The sequence below is a fragment of the Sebastes umbrosus genome, chromosome 18 (assembly GCF_015220745.1).
Source record: "Sebastes umbrosus isolate fSebUmb1 chromosome 18, fSebUmb1.pri, whole genome shotgun sequence".
NCBI classification, from domain to species: domain Eukaryota; kingdom Metazoa; phylum Chordata; class Actinopteri; order Perciformes; family Sebastidae; genus Sebastes; species Sebastes umbrosus.
The window spans coordinates 1,921,040-1,941,202 of NC_051286.1; the positions used below are offsets into that span (position 1 = coordinate 1,921,040).

The 20,163-nt window shown below is 40.7% G+C and overlaps 1 protein-coding gene across 1 annotated transcript in view; it reads right to left on the minus strand.

The window, feature by feature from the left end:
• Positions 1 to 20,163, minus strand: part of LOC119476732 (titin-like) — a 65,628-nt gene that overhangs the window by 23,839 nt on the left and 21,626 nt on the right. The window contains exons 9-14 of the mRNA XM_037750207.1: positions 19,625 to 19,683; positions 17,612 to 17,632; positions 14,395 to 14,588; positions 14,092 to 14,147; positions 8,199 to 13,305; positions 5,662 to 6,323 (exon numbers count right to left, since the gene is read on the minus strand). Of these exons, the coding sequence (XP_037606135.1) occupies positions 5,662 to 6,323; positions 8,199 to 13,305; positions 14,092 to 14,147; positions 14,395 to 14,588; positions 17,612 to 17,632; positions 19,625 to 19,683 (6,099 nt within the window). The remainder of the gene's footprint in view (positions 1 to 5,661; positions 6,324 to 8,198; positions 13,306 to 14,091; positions 14,148 to 14,394; positions 14,589 to 17,611; positions 17,633 to 19,624; positions 19,684 to 20,163) is intronic.

Below are 20,163 nucleotides of genomic sequence, written 5' to 3' on the forward strand. Positions count from 1 at the left end.
AATAATAAAAATAAATAAAATAAAATAATAATAATAATAATAATTATTATTATTATTATTTTTATCTTTTATTAATTAATTAATTTTTTTTAGATGTTGGGATCGTGGGTTGGGATGGGAAGACTATACATTATAAAATTGCTTGATACTCATCTTTCTCTTTCTTTTCTGAGAAGTAACTACTGTATAGAATCACAATTCAACAAATAAAAGAGTATAAAAAATAATTAATAATTAAGTGTTGCTTAATTATATATATATATAAAACAATATATAGGCAGGTTCTTTAATGTGTTCACCAAGATTTTTTCAAAAATCTGAATCTGAAGACCGTCTTATTCAGGCTTTTACATAATTTAGTAAATTTTTATCTTTTTCTACTACCATTTTCAATACTTTTATTTCTCTGCACTTTTATTGATCTTTGATTGTATTTTTACGAACATATTTATTTTTGTTTTTAATACCATCTTGTAAAACACTTTGAGCTACATTTTATTATGAAAGGTGCTATAAAAAAAAAGTTATTATGATTCAGCATTTTTATTTTGTAGTAAACATTAAAAAAAGAAATTGATAAAAATGTAAATAATGAAATAAAACAGTATTTCTGTTTCTAGAACAACCTGTTGTTGTATTGGTAGAATTAGTCCTGTGGAAATAACATATTATGCTAATTTACCATATGAGCCGTTATATTATGTGTTTGTGCTGGTGATTATTTGGCTTTATTTGAGAAGAAATTGTGAGAAAATAACAGATTTTAAATGGAAATATTCTGTTATGTTGGTCTTTTTATGCACATTATCATACTATTACTTTAGCACCACTACTAACTAAAGTTTGTTGCACTATAACTTGAATGTTACACTGATATTTCACACCGAGAAGTTTTTAAAAATCTGAATCTGAAGACCTTCTTATTCAGGCTTTTACATAATTTAGTACATTTTTATCTTTTTCTACTACCATTTTTAATACTTTTTTGATTTGTTGTCATTTGTTTTTTTTTTTATTGCATTTTATTTTTACGCCATATTGTCAGCATTTTCTGTATGAAAGGTGTAATAAAAATAAAGTTATTATTATTGTTATGATTTTGAATTTTTCTTTTTGTTGCAAACATAAATTAATGAAGTTTATAAAAACAAAATCAACATTACAATGATTGAAAAAACAAAAAATGACTGGAAATAATGAAAGAAAACAGTGGAAATAGTTCTACAGAAATAACATTATGCATAATTTATCATATACAAGACATATTATTTATTTATGTTGGGGATTATTTGGCTTTATTTGAGAAGAAATGGTGAGAAAATAACAGATTTTAAATGGAAATATTCTGTTATGTTGGTCTTTTTATGCACATTATCATACTATTACTTTAGCACCAGGACTAACTAAAGTTTGTTCTACTATAACTTGAATATTACACTGATATTATATCTTTTGGTACACTCACATAACTTTATATCTTCCTTGTAATATATATAATTTAGTTTTCTTTTTTTTATTTCTTCCCTTAGTGCAACTTTTATATATGTATTTTACTGTTTTATTCTATTGTAATTTGTGTTTCTACATTGTCTGTGTGTGCGGCGTGGAGCTACGACTGCATTTCATCGTGCAATCCTGTGTTATATAATGACAATAAAGCTGAACCTTGAGGTGAGGTGAAGGCGAACAATACCAGGACATCTCTCAAGTCCATTTTCTTACATTAGGACAGAATATAATGGAGGGGGAGTAAATTATTACACAATGGCCACTTAATGTTCAAACCTTCATCCGCGGTTAGTTTATCTGCACCGGTGAGTCATCTGATAACAGAAGAGCATCGGTGTTGTTTCTCCGGTGGGAACGAGTGCACGCTGGAGGGCTTGATGACCAGGATGTGAATCACACATTATGGCCTTCATCGTTATCCGATCTGAACACCTATAGGAGGACTTGGAGGGAAATTTAGTTCCCCTATAAATAGTCCAAACTGCAGTCTGTCAGTTCTCTCTCCTGTTCATACTCTTACAGTGATTGGTCGGGTGATTTTATTCTGTAATGACCTCTCGGAGGAGTTTGTGGATGCATAACGGACGCAAGTTTACAGCAGGAGGACATAAGTATGTCGTTGTTGTATGCGATTCAAGAGACGGAGCGTCACGATGCCCGCTCCTCATTTGCATAAAGTTGAGGGCTAGTCTACTTTATACAAATCAGGGGCGTCCGACGCGACTCGCCGCCTCTCCAAACTCCCGAGGATCTTTTAAAATAAACGTTGTTGATCTAAAATAAAGACAGATTCATCAAATGCATGGATTATTTCTCTCCTCAAATGTTTTCAGAAACACATTTCAGTGAACTATTTACGTGAAATAAGAGAAGAAAGTTTCCAAACGAGCCTCCATACTGGTTCCGGTTTGAAAGCTGGGAGCAGCAGCCAACGGCGGGAAAGCGTTCGTCCAATCAGGAGCCGAGTGCCTTGTTTCAAGGGACAGCACACCAAGCGTCCAATGCTGGGAAGCGTCGCGTCCCCTCGCTATATAATACGCCCCTGTGGACACGTACCATAAGGGATGTCAAGAGAGCCGATACTTTGGTACCAAGTCAAAGTTCTGAAATATAATGTATATTGGTTTTTATACAGTAACGCAGGTTCTGGGGATCAGGACTCGAGACTACTGGCGTCCCAGGAGGATAGAAAATGTACTTGATAATGTTACGTTATGAACAACAAATCTGCACTGGTATCGGCACGAGGAGAGCTAGTTAACGTTGGCTGTTAGCAGCCGATAGGCAGCACCGTCCTGCTTGGCTAAATAGACCCTTTCACAGGTGTAAATGTAAACATTACATATATGTCCATCTGCCATCCATCAATCTGCAACCGCTTATCCCGTTAGGGGTCGCGGTGGGTTGGAGCCGATCCCAGCCGACATTGTGCGAAGGCGGGGTACACCCTGGACAGGTCGCCAGTCCATCGCAGGGCTGACACATAGAGACAGACAAACATTCACACCTACGGGCAATTTAGAGTCAACAATTAACCTAACCTGCATGTCTTTTCTGTGGACAGAATTCCTTCATTTGTTAACGCAAGGCTTTCATTCTTAAATATTTACAGGACAGTGTTGTAGAACATGCAGTGACTTGCACGGTTGTTGTATTACATATATGTGTCCCAGTTTATTTAGTGTAGGGAATGACATAAACTGACAGGAAGTAAACATGCATCCAAGCTGTTGCCTAACAATGCAATGCGCTGAAGTGGTCTATAATGGAGCTAACATACGGAGGATAATATGTTGATGTTCAAGCGGGTATAATGTTGCTTCACTTTAGCAGGAAACACAGAGGACAGTTGAGGCTGATGGGGATGTCATTACTTCTGCAGGGATTTGATCATAAACCAAAGTATTGGATGATGATGATGGTGCCAGAGGAAAGGTTATTCAAGATATTGAAATGCATCTTGAGGAGACTGTGAATAATAATTAGTTGCAGCAATATTATTTTCTACAGTTTTTTTTAAATTGTGAATATCTGATTTTTAAACATAAAATTCTTCAAAGGCATTAGAGTTCAGAAGTAGTTTTCTTTTCAAAGAAAAGCTGCTGATGGCACAGAGAGACCACAACGCTGCCGCTCTGATCCAAACGACTCAAACCAGCGGAGTTCAGGCAGCCAAACAGGCGTCTGAAATAAACTGCTAATTGAATGGATTTACACACTAGCACTAATCAGCACTAGCACTAATCAGAGCTGCATTCACACGAGAGTAACTGGCAATGATAAGAAATAAGTAAAAAGGAGAGTTTGTGTGGAGCATCCCACTGAGTATTTAAAGGTCCCATATTGTAAAAAGTGACATTTTCATGGCTTTTATATTATAAAGCAGGTTTAAGTTCTATATAAATACTGTGAAAGTATCGAAACGCTCAATCCACAGAGAAACACACACAGCCCGTATTCAGAAACTGAGCGTTTGAAACAAGCCGTCAGGATTTCTGTCTATTTGTGATGTCACAAATATACAATATTTAGACCATTTCAAAGTTTTAAACGTAAACATACTAAATGTGTCCCAGTTTATTTCCTGTTGCAGTGTATGTGAATGACATCAGCTGACAGGAAGTAAACATGGACCCAAGCTGTTGCATAGCAACGCAATTCTGTTGCAATTCCATTGAAATGCACTAAAACGGAGCGTTTCAGACAGAGGGTGAATACTGGTATATTCAAGCAGACATGATGAGGAAAATAAAGTTTTTTTTAAACATTAAAGTAGGTAAACATGTTTTAGTAGAAACCCAAAATACAAATATGAACCTGAAAATTAGCATAATATGGGACCTTTAAGTTCTTTCTTGAGACGTTATTTGATCTAAAATATTGATAGTTGCTGAAAATGAAACTGTAATGAAATGCAGCCATTCCTCTTTAGACTTGACTTGGATTGACTTTGGGTTGCCTGTTAAACCATCGCCAGTATGTTCTCTCACAAAGAAGTGTCATCTCCCATTTATGACTATATTCCCATTGCATATTCTCCCTGCCTCATTAATTTAGCCGAGGCGTTGTTTGTGGTAAGATGGAGGGCTGTATCGTACCTGCTTGAGCTTGAAATTATTCCTTCACTTCCTCTAATCATCCAAAACATCACATCAAACACGTCCACAACACGACCCTGGTCGGATCCAGGTCTGACTCTGAGGGCTTCTGAAGAATTCTTTCACTATGAAAACAGAGCTGCTAATGAACGAAGAAGCTGCTCGTGTTCATTCGTTTTATTTCTGTTTTAACTGTCATAATGAGATTAGTAGGGGAAGGTCACACACACACACAACAAGGTTTTCACTTGTCAGAAGCTGCAGGGACTTGTTTTTTAAATGTCACAAGACTACGCCGGCGTACCAGGGCCATTGTAGGTACAATAAAACCTATTACGGAGCCGAGGGAGGGGGGTTATATTCAGAGAAATAATTCAGAATTTCCAAGATTAAAGTCGTACATTTCTGAGAATAAAACTCAGATATTTACGAGAAAATAAATTGAATATTCTGACATTAAAGTGGTAAATTTATGAGAATAAACTTGAATATTCTCTGAGATCAAAGTGGTACATTTATAAGAAAAGACTTGAATATTATCTGAGATTAAATTGGTAAATTTATGAGAAAAATGGTAATATTATCTGAGATTAAAGTGGTAAATCTATTGGAAAAAACTTGAATATTCTGAGATTGATTTTGAATTGGTAAATTTACGAGAAAAATCTTGAATATTCTCTAAGATTACAAAATTACAAATTTATGAGAAAGTTAATCTTTTGTCAGGCAACCACATCGCTTCACTAAATATATAAAATACACAAATATTAACTTACAAAGCTTGCTATAACCAGACAACTAGGGGGCTGTAAACGGGTCCTCTGGGTTTTTGTTGACCATAAAGTTTCCTGATTTAAATCAAATACAAAAACAAGCAACTACATAATTGTATCTCATTATCTTTAAGTAAAAAGCAAGAATGATTTTTAGAATATATGATGGTGATTCAAAAATTATATTCATGAAAACTGATAACTTTTAAAATGTAATTATCTTAATTTTTCACCACAGTCTGTTCTTTTTAAGCTCTTCAAAATCACTGGTTTGTACTCACCACTTCTAAGAATTTGTTCTCCAGGGATCTGTACTCGGACGACGTCTTGTTGAAGAGGCCCTCGGAGAAGTCCATGTTGGTGACGCGCAGGCTGAAGAACACCACCAGCTCCCTGCCGTGGCTGGCCGTGGTCATGGTGGGCGTGGTCAGGTATCTCACTGGAGGCGGGGCTGTGACGCTGACAGTGGTGCGTTCCTCACCAACGAAAGGGAAGCCACTCCCGTCGTCCGGCAGCTCATTTGTTGCTGCTACGTCCGTTTGATCCAGCTCCACCGCCAGGTCCCTTACAGCCTCGTCAATTACGTCTTCGGTAGCTGCCGGTGGGACGTTTTGGCTTTCGCCTCCTTTCGGCGCCGCCTCTTCCAAGTCTTCATCGATAATGACGACTGCCGGCTCCGACTCTGCCTCTGAGCTATCATCCTCAGACTCAGGAGTAGAGGGGATTACAGATTGCTCTGCTACCTCAAAGAGTCCAGTGTCTATAGTCGGGCTGGGCACTTCAGACACGACGACAGAAGCCGGAGGAGTAGGGAAGGAGTCTGAAACCGGTGCTGCCGTTACACTGATGTCTCTTTCTGGGGATGAATCACTGTGCCGCGTCTCCTCCGGCGAGTCTTCTGTGACTTCGGTGCCCTCTGATGTGTTTTCTGGATCTGTCACCTCTTTGAAATGTCAGGCAAAAAAGGTTGAAATGAGTCATTAGTGCTCACAAAGGATTTCCACAAATGACAAAAATGTGCCTGCTGAGTGAATCATGCATAAAACATTTAAACGGCTTCATGCTGAATGTTCAGTTTGAATCCCCACTTCTTCATCGAGATAAAAATCAGAGATATTATTCATTATGCCGACCTTACACCAAACGACTTTTCAAGCGATTTCACTGTCGCAGACGCATTTCCAATGTCGGAATAACATCGCGCGAGTTTTGCTAGAGTCGCAGCGAGCTCCCGTGATCTCGATCGTTTAATGTAAGGTCATAAAACTCAATCCGAGCTGTCTTAAATCAGTCTTCTTCTCGTCTCGACGAAGTTTAATATTATCATAAGTTTAATGACGCGAACATTGCCAACAACCAATAGGAGCGCTCTCTCCAGCACCAAATGGGAAGCAGCAAAATAGTCAGAAAAATGCACCATTGGACCAAAAGCCCATTAGTCCTACAGCCCGTTATTCCGAAATCAAACACCCGGGGTGTGTTCAAAATCGCATACTTTTTCTTTTTACTTTTAGTACCTACTGCAGCTGTGCAGTGTTGCATGCAGTATGCATAACATTGTGCCTTTAGTATATACTGTGCATTCCCAGACCCATACTACCATACTATTTAGTATGCCAGAAAAAGATTTTGTATGTCCCAATACATAATATGTCAAATGCAGTATGCATAAAAATACCAGGATGTCCTACTACACCCGGTCACATTTTGCAGTATGCAAGCCAGCATGCTTTTCTGGCTATTCTGACCCACAATCGTTTGTGCAGGGGTTACATGAGCAAGAGGGTCAAAGTTCAAGGTGCAATGTTATGAGGAAGTAATATGCGTACTGCATGAAACAGTACGTACTTTGTAAGGGCAGCTGCAGTACGTACTAAGTAGTAAAGTATGCGATTTGGAACGCAGCCCCAGTGTTCCTAAGTCCCGTTGTTCCGAAAATACACACTCTCCTTGCACCGCCGTCTGAATGCACGGGCTTACCGGGGCTCAAGCCTGTGGGCCTGACGACGTAAAATAGCCCATGAGGCTCCGGGAAAAAAAAGTTATTTTTGTCCAATGGTGCATTTTTCGGACGTTTGGGCTATCGGAAAAACAGGCTGTCGGAACAATGGGCAGTCCCGGGAGAATCTGGTGGAGTTGTGGAGTGAACCAGAGCGCCTCTTTGATGTGTACTCCCATTTGTACCACGATAAAGTGGAGAAGGAAAAAAGATGTAGTGAGTATGCTATATGTTAAGGCTAGCTGCAGCTTTTTTACTTCTCCACTCTTCAAATGGGAGAACACGTCAAAGGGGTACTCTTGTTCACTAGCTATCTAGCTATACAGTAGCTATAGGGGATTTCGAGGGCTGCAGCAATTTCTGTCCACTTGTTTCTCAACAGTTTTTTTTCTTGTAGGAGCAGGATGTGACATCATCTCAAAAGGACTCTAGTTGTAGTCTTGTAAATAGTGACCCTGCTGGAGTTTTTGCAAAATATGACTAAAAACTCTGTGACTTAAGACGAATTGCCTTTAGATGTGAGAGGGTGTCAGACTTCAGTCTTTTAGTATCTGTAATAATCCACAAATCTTGTCTGATAATCAGAAAATAATCTCAAACATTGGTACCATCAGGTATCACAATGTCTTTGGTACTGAACAAGTAATGAGGAGTCGAACGGCTTGTGTTTGCTGCATTTCATATAAATGAGGAAAATCATCAGCCCTTAAAATAGAATATTCATGTCACAGGATCTTTAATTATCTGCTTAAATGTCAGTGCACAACTCTATTAACATAATTCACTCCCTTTTATCACATAATATTTCATGTTCCTCACCTGCAATATCAGAGGTTGTTTCAAACTGCAGATCACTCTTTGATGTTTCAGTCGGTGTGATGGCGCCAGTGTTGGTCTCCGTGTAAAGGTCATCGATGATGGGATATCCGTGATTGGGTTCACCTCCATCTTCTTCAGGAGGTTGGATGTCTACTGATACAAAGTTATCTTCCTCATGTGGCCAGTCCGGTCTGACTGGTGGAAGGAACTCGTTATCTTCAATAATCTGAACAGTATCCTCTCCAAAGTGAAGCTCTTCCATGCTGTCCAGTGGGTAAAGGATTTCAATTGATATGGCTGGTGGCTCGGTAACATCTTCCTCAGGTTCTGGTTCTAAAATCGTAACTATCCTTTCCTCTGGATTTGGTTCTGGGACATCAACTCCTTCCCCTTCTTGTTCTGGGACATCAACTACTACTTCCTTTTCTGATTTGGGCTCTGAAATCCCGGCTGGCAAAACATGATCTGCGCCTTCCCCTGGTTCTGATGCTTCCTTTGGATTCTCAACTACTAACTCTTGTTCCTCCGTTTCCTCTGAAACTTCAGGTACTATTTCCTCAGGAACTTCAAGTACTGTTTCCTCTGGAACTTCAGGTATTGTTTCCTCAGGAACTTTTGGTACTGCTTCCTCTAGAACTTTGGGTAATGTTTCCTTTGGAACTTTAGGTAATGATTCCTTTGGAACTTTAGGTAATGATTCCTTTGGAACTGCAGGTAACGTTTCCTGTGAAATTTCAGGTACTGTTTCCTCTGGAACTTTAGGTACTGTTTCCTCTGGAACTTTAGGTACTGTTTCCTTTGGAACTTCAGGTAACGTTTCCTCTAAAACTTTAGGTACTGTTTCTTTTAAAACTTCAGGTACCGTTTCCTCGGGAACTTCGGGAACTGTTTTCTCAGGAACTTCAGGTACTGTTTCCTCTGGAATTTTGGGTACTTTTTCCACGGAAACTTCAGGTACTGTTTCCACAGAAACTTCAGGTGCCGTTTCCTCTGGGACTTCAGTTACTGTTTCCTCTGGAACTACAGGTACCGTTTCCTCTGGAACTTTGGGTACTTTTTCCTCTGGAACTTCAAGTACTCTTTCCTCTGGAATGTCAGGTACTGTTTCCTCGGGAACTTCATTTACTGTTTCCTCTGGAACTTCATTTACTGTTTCCTCTGGGACTACAGGTACTGTTTCCTCTGGAACTTCAGGTACCGTTTCCTCTGGAACTTTGGGTACTTTTTCCTCTGGAACTTCAGGTACTCTTTCCTCTGGAATGTCAGGTACCATTTCCTCGGGAACTTTGGGTACTTTTTCCTCTGGAACTTCGGGTACTGTTTCCTCGGGAACTTCAGGCACTCTTTCCTCTGGAATGTCAGGTACTGTTTCCTCAGGAACTTCATTTACTGTTTCCTCTGGAATTTTGGGTACTTTTTCCTCTGGAACTTCGGGTACTGTGTCTTTGGGAACTTCAGGTACTTTTTCTTCTGGGACTTCAGTTACTGTTTCCTCTGGAACTACAGGTACTGTTTCCTCTGGAACTTCAGGTACCGTTTCCTCTGGAACTTTGGGTACTTTTTCCTCTGGAACTTCGGGTACCGTTTCCTCGGGAACTTCAGGCACTCTTTCCTCTGGAATGTCAGGTATTGTTTCCTCAGGAACTTCATTTACTGTTTCCTCTGGAACTTCATTTACTGTTTCCTCTGAAACTTCGGATACTGTTTCCTCTGGAACTTCGGGTACCGTTTCCTCTGGAACTTTGGGTACTTTTTCCTTGGGAACTTCAGGTACTGTTTCCTCAGGAACTTCATGTACGGTTTCCTTTGGAACTTCGGGTACTATTTCCTGGGGAACTTCATCTACTGTTTCCCCGGGAACTTCAGGTACTATTTCCTCGGGAACTTCATGTACGGTTTCCTCTGGAACTTCAGGTACCGTTTCCTCTGGAACTTCGAGTACTGTTTCCTCGGGAACTTCAGGTACTGTTTCCTGTGAAATTTTGGGTACCGTTTCCTCTGGAACTTCGGGTACTGTTTCCTCGGGAACTTCGGGTACTGTTTCCTTGGGAACTTCATGTACTGTTTCTTCTGGAACTTCGGGTACTGTTTCCTCGGGAACTTCGGGTACTGTTTCCTCGGGAACTTCAGGTACTGTTTCCTTGGGAACTGCAGGTACTGTTTCCTTGGGAACTTCATGTACTGTTTCCTCGGGAACTTCAGGTACTGTTTCCTCGGGAACTTCAGGTACATTTTCCTCAGGAACTTCATGTACATTTTCCTCAGGAACTTCATGTACTGTTTCCTCTGGAATTTCAGGTACTGTTTCCTCAGGAACTTCAGGTACTATTTCCTCAGAAACTTCATGTACCGTTTCCTCGGGAACTTCAGGTACTATTTCCTCGGGAACTTCAGGTACTATTTCCTCAGGAACTTCAGGTACTATTTCCTCAGGAACTTCATGTACTGTTTCCTCGGGAACTTCATGTACTGTTTCCACGGGAACTTCAGGTACTATTTCCTCAGGAACTTCAGGTACTATTTCCCCAGGAACTTCATGTACTGTTTCCTCGGGAATTTCAGGTACTGTTTCCTTAGGAACTTCAGGTACTATTTCCTCAGGAACTTCATGTACTGTTTCCTCGGGAACTTCAGGTACTATTTCCTCGGGAACTTCATGTACTGTTTCATCAGTAATTTCAGGCACTCGTTCCTCAGGAACTTTAGGTACTGTATCCTTGGGAACCTCAGGTACGGTTTCCTTGGTAACTTCAGGTAGTGTTTCCTCTGGAGCTTCAGGTACTGTTTCCTCGGAAACTTCAGGTACTGTTTCCTCAGGAACTTCAGGTACGGTTTCTTCTGGAACTTCAGGTACTGTTTCCTCTGGAACTTCAGGTACTGTTTCCTCTGGAATTTCAGGTACTGTTTCCTTGGGAACTTCAGGTACTGTTTCCTCTGAAATGTTAATTACTGTTTCCTCTGGAACTTCAGGGACTGATCCCTCTGGAACTTTAGGTACTGTTTCCTCGGGGACTTTAGGTATCGTTTCTTCTGGAACTACAGGTACTGTTTCCTCGGGAACTACAAGTACTGTTTCTTCTGGAACTTCAGGTACTGTTTCCTCTGGAACTTCAGGTACTATTTCTTCTGGAACTTCAGGTACTGTTTCTTCTGGAACCACAGGTACTGTTTCTTCGGGAACTACAGGTACTGTTTCTTCTGGAACTTTAGGTACTGTTTCCTCGGGGACTTTAGGTATCGTTTCTTCTGGAACTTCAGGTACTGTTTCCTCGGGAACTACAGGTACTGTTTCTTCCGGAACTACAGGTACTGTTTCCTCGGGAACTACAGGTACTGTTTCCTCGGGAACTACAGGTACTGTTTCTTCTGGAACTTCAGGTACTGTTTCCTCGGGAACTACAGGTACTGTTTCCTCGGGAACTACAGGTACTGTTTCTTCTGGAACTACAGGTACTGTTTCTTCTGGAACTACAGGTACTGTTTCCTCTGGAACTTCAGGTACTGTTTCTTCTGGAACTTCAGGTACTGTTTCCTCTGAAACTTCAGGTACTGTTTCCTCTGGAACTTCAGGTACTATTTCTTCTGGAACTTCAGGTACTGTTTCCTCTGAAACTTCAGGTACTGTTTCCTCTGAAACTTCAGGTACTGTTTCTTCTGGAACTTCAGGTACTGTTTCCTCTGAAACTTCAGGTACTGTTTCCTCTGGAACTTCAGGTACTGTTTCCTCCGGAACTACAGGTACTGTTTCTTCTGGAACTTCAGGTACTGTTTCCTCTGGAACTTCAAGTACTGTTTCTTCTGGAACTTCAGATACTGTTTCTTCTGGAACTTCAGGTACTGTTTCCTCTGGAACTTCAGGTACTGTTTCTTCTGGAACTTCAGGTACTATTTCTTCTGATCCTGCAGGTGCAACCACCACTTCTTCTCGATCAGAAACCTCATCATCATTCTCAGGTTCTTGATCTGGATATAACACCTCAAATATACCTTTTTCTGGTTCCCTGTTTACTTCTGGAACTTCAACTATTTCCTTTTCTGGTTGCAAAACTTCCACTCCTCCTTCGTTCAACACCTCATCTGCGCTATCGTCTGTTTCTGCCTCTGGTACTGATTCTCCTGGCTCTGATACCTCAACTGATTCTGAACCCTCACCAAGCTCCTTCTCCATTTCTTCTGGTTCTGAAGCTTCTACCTCGTCTTGATTTTCGACAAACAACTCTTCCTCTGGCTCTGAAACTTCAGCTACATCTTCCTCTTCAGCTACTTCTTCATCTGGCTCTGAAACTTTTTCTATCTCAGGTTCTGACACTTCTAAATTCCCTTCCTCTGGTTCATAAACTTCAATTTGTTCAGGTGTCGGCTGGAAAGCCTCAAGCATTTCTTCATCATGTTCCACCACTAATTCTCCTTCTGGATCTAACAATTCAACTTTGGTGTCAAAATCAGGGTCGTAAGGTTCAGAAACACCCAATTCATCCTCTTCCTCATCTGGAAGAGCGTTAACTTCTTCGTCTTCTTGCAGGTTTACTATCGGCTCAGTGGGCGGCTGGCCCGTGATACCTGGAAGTGTCGTGATCGACGTGACAGAAGCTGTAGTTAATAATATCTGTGAGGGGGGAGTAACAACATCCAAACTAGGATTCCCAGTGTCTTCATCAACGGGAGTTAAGTCTTCCTCTGATATCAGGTTGGGAGACAAACTGATATATGGAGCATCCGTCTCCAGCTCGAGAATCACAGGAGGGGTCGGCATGTAGTCTCTCACAAGTTCACCGGTTTCGTCGTGATGAATGGTTTCAATCTCATGTGTAATGATCGGCAATTCTTCTTCTTCCTCCTCCTCTTCCTTTGATGGCTCGAGCTCACTCACATAAATTGCCTCTGACTCCTCGGTAATATCCTCCGAGGCCGGGGAATGATCGCTGCTCTCCACCATCCGACCAGTCACTGCCGTCGCCTCATCATCTGGGACAGCCGTGGGATCTAGAAGGGTCACGAGGGCGTTTTCCTTCTCCATGGGGGTGAGGGGAACCACCAGCCGAGGTTTATCAACTTCTGGCTCATCCGTGAACACTTCAAACTCGTTGTGTGAATCGGGCTCACTGGACTGTGGAGAGATGGATGCATGACGTTATTAATGCAAAGATGTCATTTGTCAGTGGCATTGCATTTTATATTACACAAAGTGTTCTAAAACCTGAACTTCATGTTATTCAGGGTTGGTATTAGTAACAGAGGATATCATTTCTTCAATCATAAATGCTAAGGAAGGTTTATTTAAAGAATTATGTAATTTGGTACTAATTATAGGGAAAATGGAGACAGTGTATCTTAATTAGGCCCAATTAATTGCTTACATAATGAACAGTCTTTTGGTAACAGGTCAGCTGAAAATGCAAACGTAAGCATACATTTCCAATAATAAATTGATATTTACTTGGGTTTAAATACACTGTATAAGTTTTTCCAGTACATTTATTTAAAACCAAATTGCATTGTCCTTTCCAGGAGATTATTAAGAAATTACAGGACTTATAAAAGAACACTAACTACTGAACATTTAGTAATATTTTTTATTCTAACCATAGACTGTATATAGAGAAGTTGACGTAGTTGACGTGACGTAATGATTGGTTTGTGGACTACGGTTACGAAACGCTGAATAAGACATTTTTAGGCTACCAAAATTCAACTTTCATGAAGTGAAAACACACTGTGAAAAGATTTAAGTTCCCTGCTGGCTGTTAGGAAGAATGCAAGTTTAAAGCTCTTCAGCATTGGCTTCACTTTTCAGATCCAGTGATTGTCCACTGATTCTCACGCTGAATTAAATCATATCTAAATATTCTCTTTTCCTGAGTCTAGTTTCAGTAGCAATTACACAACCTCTTACCTCATTCACTACTTCTACCGTAGAGGTTGCAGTCAGTGCTGGTAGGACGACTGCATCTGTCAAAAATAAAGAAGCACAATGCATTTGATACTTGCATGAGTTGGATTAAATACAATAAATGATTCACCTTCATATTTGCCCACCAGCTTGCTGTGTTGAACAGTTGGTGTTTATAAAATCAAGGCATTTCAGATAGTTCTAATACGCTGCAAACCCATTTCATTTATTGTATTTTCACATTCAGTAAAAATGAAAACATAAAAAGTGACAATAACATTTGTTAAGATATATATAGCACGGCACCTGGTTCGAAGTTAAGTGAGTCCAGATCGATTGGCAGCGAAGCCTCCTCGCGTAGAGCCTTGGTCACCATTTCCCTGAGGCCGGGGTTGACTGACGACTCCGTGGGAGCGGTCGACGTCTCTGAATTCCCAGAGTTGATTTTAGGTGAATTAATCTCAAAGATGAGAGAGTAGTGAACTGAGATTCCTCCGGGCCTGAAATGGGAGATATTATCTGTGTGATTTAGAGCTCCGATTCTTCACACTATCTGTTTTGATCAACTATCAACCGTTCTGCAAGATGCAGGCGATTTTGTCAGTGTCACAAGTCTTGCAAATGTTAATAAGAACTTTAAAAGGGATTGTGTGACTCAGCATGAGCTGCAGAGAGAGGACACCAGTTTAACACACAGCAGGTGACCAACAAAGGTAATCAAAGGTCGTGTGGTGCTGCAGTAAAGACAGACACTTTCAGAAGGTCAGGCGTGAATATCTGTATCAGACTGCATCAACGCTTCATCAATATTCTGCTCAGCGATCGTCATCAAGAGAGACTAAGCTGATTAGAATGCCGATGAATTTTCTTTGCTTTTGTGAGAACTGATGACAGCCAAACAAAAGCACTTCTTCATTAGGTTGCAGTCTGCATCTAAAAAAAACACATCCACTGCCTCAGACAGACTCTTTGTCTGAAGTGGACCTGATTGTGTCCCGTATCTGTAAACACACACCTTGCGTCCGCTCTGTAGGAGGCTGCTATCCTGAATTTCACTGATGCATTTTCTTCATGGTATACGCTTCCTGATGTTTTGGATGCTCGCCACTGTGTGTTTGTTGCTTCACCTGTTGCCAAATCATAGCATCTATTCCAAGTCTTTGTTCTTATTTTTGCTGTGATGAAGGCAGGCGGTGGAGGCATGTGGGTGCAGCCCACACATTAAAGGCTTTTTAACTTCTCAAGCAGAGAAATGTGCCTTGAACTATTCTTCTGGGGAGATCAGCTTTCCCGTATACAAGCAAAAACAGCTTTATTCTTTCCCTTTTGTCTCTGTGTGTGTACACCTCCCTTTCAAAAGATCTCTTTTCATTTATCTGACACACAGAGCTGCACTCTTTGGCTTATTTATCCTTCCTCTTTTTTTGGTTTCAAAAACCTCCTTTTACCGGATGACGTCAACAACTTAAACGCTCCAGTAATCAATACTTTTCATATTAACAATGACTCAAATAGCTTCTTGTAGTGCGGACAAACTCAGTGCAGTTTTAAGGAGCTGTTGTAATCTCTTTTAGTTCATAGTTTTATTTATTTATTATACGGCACATTTCCGGTCTGGTTCAGTCTCAGTGTTTCAACCACCTGTTTTCATTAAACAAGCCACTGTGTGCTACCTGCTCAGCACCAAACGGCAGCAGTTAGCGACGAGCTGGGGAACAGAGTGGAGCAGGAGTTGGTAGAGACCAAAAACAGAGCTAAAAGGAGAGTGAATATTGGACTTAAAGGGATAGTTTGGATGTTTCTCAGTGGGGTTGTATGAGCTACTTCTCCATAGTCAGTGTGTTACCTACAGTAGATGGAGTTTATAGAAACAGACAGGAGTACCAGCACGGGAGCAAAGCAACGTACTGCTGTGGACGGAGGCAGCAGCAAAACGCATTTTAGACACCTAAAAAAATCAATACAAGTTCAAGTGTACACTATATTTAGAATATTTTCGCTGGTTTACCTTACTGTGAGACAGCTATAAAGTCTATGTTTCCGACGGGGAACTGAAGCCGTTATCTAAGCTCTTGCCAAAGCCACCAGACTGATGTAATTTTACCTCTCAGAACACAAGAGTTGCTGGTTAGTTTGTTTGTGTTATTGTGTGACTTTGGTGAGTTCGGATTCACCAAATTCACACAATAGCACAAATTTTAGCACAGTTTTTGTCTGGACCGCAGAGGGCCAGCCCTACAAATGAAAAGAACGATTAGTTGGCCGAGTGTTGGAGTTTCCTCATTGGCGGTTGCTCTTTCAAAATGAAAAGGAACAGTCCTTTATGCAAATGAGCCCGTCCAGCATGACGCATCCGGCTCACGAATAGTGGACCAAATTGTGAAACTAGACGATCTGGTTCTAAAATGAAAACAGATGCAGTGGCAAAGCCTATTTCTCTCTTAAAATGTTGTCAGAAGTAGATTTTGGTGGATTGTTTAGATGGAATAACAGAAAGTTTACGAGCAGGGCGCTCCTGTCGTTTCCTGTTTGAAACGGCGAGCAGGGGGACTGTTTGCATTAAAGGGACTGTTTGTAACTTTTTAAGTGTATAAATGTACCGGGTCGTCTCCTCTGTTTGCCTTCACTCACACAGTGCGCGCGCTTTCTCGTGAACTCCCTCCACCTCTAGACGTGAACGCGCGCTCACTCCACACTGCTGAAGAGTTAGTATCTCAGAGAATATTTAGTGAATGAAGGGGTACGTCACCGCTTGAACGACCAGTTGAGTGGAGCAGCGCGTCCTGGTGGACATGTACCGCTGGATTTAACATTATAGACATGACCACTGACTATTAGTGGAACAATTTAGCCTTAAACTCACAGACACGGTCCAGACAGATACTCCGTCTTGTTTTCAAAGGAGTCCGGTGTCTTTGAAGTTTAATACCCGGTTTTGGCTTAATGTGCAAATATTTTCTGTGTCTAAATATGTTAACAGAAACATACTCTTCATTTATTTCTTCTTTTTAATTGCAACAAATAAAGTAAATAGTTTACACTAGATGTGTTTGTGTGTGTTGTGAGTGCCGGAGTCTGGCAGACAAAAGCAGGAGGAGTTGGGAATCCTTCATAAGATTAGAGGACGAGCTCCCGCTGAGGCCTCGCCGCCGTGTTATTGGCCGTGACAGCGCCAGACACCACGGGGGAAGGCAAATTAACGGGGGGAGCAGCTTGACAATTACTGTATCCACAAGTCTTCCTGTTTCACTGCTCACCTGCCTGCTCTGATAATGAGAGGAAAGGACGAGTGCTATCGGAGAAAACTTAAACGCCGCGTGTTAACCTTTAACGAGAGAGAGAGAGAGGTTCAGCGGGCAAACATCCTCTCAGCAGTTATTTGGTCCTCGCAGGTCACGGTGACATGATAGCTGAACTATCTGGACAGTTTGGGGTAAAATAATCAGCCTTCCTGCTTCGGATCCAAATAGAAGGAAGGAAACACACAAGGGGAGGTGGATACTACAGGGGATGTGTCATTTACCCGTCAGTGTCCTGCATCTCGCTGGCGTTGGGGAGAAGAAAAGAAGGTTTAAGAGCTGGAAATAAAAACCCAAACAGGAAGAGAAACACCGACAGCGTGAGGAAGAGACAGAAATCACACCAGTCGATGTGTCACTTCAGATTCAACACAAAACACTCAACATTTTGTTTGACTAAAGCAGTTGTTCCCAACCTGGGGAAGCCACTAAGTAGGCCACAATCTATTTAAAGCTGGTATTTGTGCACAGTATAAGTACATTAATATTATTAGTATTACACATCTGCAGAATTAGACTCAGTGGTGTCTGCGTAGGATTGTTTTAGACTTGTGTGATCCAAACATTTCTAATAACTGCAGAGCGTTGTTTAATCCAAAAGTCAACATTTATTGAAAAAAAAAAAAAATTTTTCCATCTAACTAAATATTCTGATTCACTCCACATTTGTTGCTGTCTGATGATCCATAAAAAAAAAACAGTCAATCAATCAATCAATTTTATTTGCTATCCATATCACTCCTAACTCCAGAAAAGATTAACAAGCAAAAAGTTAAATAAGTTTAGTTATATATTTCTTCACTACACTTTATACCTTGGAGGTTTTTGGTATCAGTTTTAGACAGTTTTTTTTACTCAATTAACCCTACTATTATCTTTGGGGTCAATTTTACATAACGTCTCTAAATAAATGATTGACATAATTTTTTTTGCCTCATATTTAATGACTTTTCCTAATTCAATGGGGACAACTGGGTAAACATAAAATTAAAATGATGATATGTTTTCAATGTCTTGTACACATGCTGTACGCATCGGTGTTCTTTGGGGTCAATTTGACCCCAGGCTGTTTTAGCCGTATAAAACATATAAGAAATATCAACATTTTACACACATTTGTTTTGATGATATTGAGGTCACTATAACATGCAACTTTATAATCTTCAAAAAGCTTTAGGGCCCTAACCTAACATAACCATAACTGTAGTAGTGCGAGAACCACTGATAGTTCACACGACATGGGGGAGGGGAAACATCATTCTCGCAAGAACTTTGATATTTCCCCACGCTTTGGGGGCGGCAAAATATGGTTCCCGTGAAGATATTGATTTTATTTAAAGGGCTATTTAGGTAGTCAACAAACAAACATAAAGTACCTGACTCATAAACTTGGGTAACAATTTTAATTATAATCATTTTCTGGAGGTTTAAATTGCTGGGGTCAAATTGACCCCAAGGATAAAAGATGTTAGTAAATTTGAAGGTAACAGGAGGGTTAAAAGCCCTGAAACTATTATTATTGAATCCTTTAGGGAACATTAAGGTATGTTGTTTTCTAATTTGTTAAAAAATCTATTTTGTTTTTGAAATAAATAAATTGCTAAATTCCTAATTTCTCAAAAGTTTCTTCGTCAATGCCATCACAACTGGATACAGATGTAAAGTCTCATTAGTGTAAAATGCAATGACTTTGTTTACTAAACAATTAAAACATGTATGTTGTTTTTGTTCCACCGTTACAGAATATTAACAGGAACCCTGAAACTATTCTGTTACCATTCAAAGTAAAAACATATATTTCTATTTCCTCTTCTGCTTCATCACTGGTGGTTATTGTTAAGAATCAATTTCTAGTTATCAAACATTTTAGTTCTCCACATTTTCTTCATCATGATTAGTGATAATAATGTTGTGAATAATAAACATCCGTTCTATTTCTGCTGATCAGAAGAGCAAGAGATCATCTGTTTTCCTTCTTCTGTCTGGTTAGTCGAGGCTGCAAACGTTCGCCTGCAGCATCGTCTGACATAATCCCAATGACAACCGGCCTCTCATCCATTCAAACGGCAAACGATCCGCTCATTTAAAATCTAATGAAGTTATCGAGGCTCAGTGGAACGCCTCGCCGCCGCCGCTGTGAAGATTTGATTACGCTTTAAACCACGCCTCGCCGTTCTCATCCTGCTCGCTCAAACCCCTCTAATACTCAAGATGTTGATTTCATGCTCAGGACTCACCTGATTCCCAGCACATGGATGGCTTTAAACCCAGAGAGTTTGTCAAACGCGTGCTGCATCTGTGAAAAGAAAAAGTACTTTTTAGTTATTTAACTATCACGCCGCCTGTCACCGCCGCCGCCCTCCCTCTGCAGAGGCCCATGTAATTAACTGTGAGCCGTCAAACAGGAGCTTGTTAATGACCTGGCAGGACGCCAACGTGTCGGTATGAATGGGAAAACCCTCGTTGTTATCTATCTTTGGGCGTGTTAAGCACCTGGACGCTCTTATGACATAATCGTCTTTACGGGCTGCGTCAGGTAACATCCTGCTGCGCATCACGTGCAACTCTGAGCGCACCCGATGTCTTTCGATGACAAAATAACATGGAATAACATCGTTTCTCAACGTCACTCTTCTGTTTGAGGATAAAAAGGAAAACATGGAGCAGAAAAGAGGGGATTGTGGGTAATCTTCTCCCTTTCCCTGGCCCTGACCTCATGACCCTCTGGTGTAAGCTTCTTTACTATCAGGACAGAGAGAGACTCATGTGGACCGAG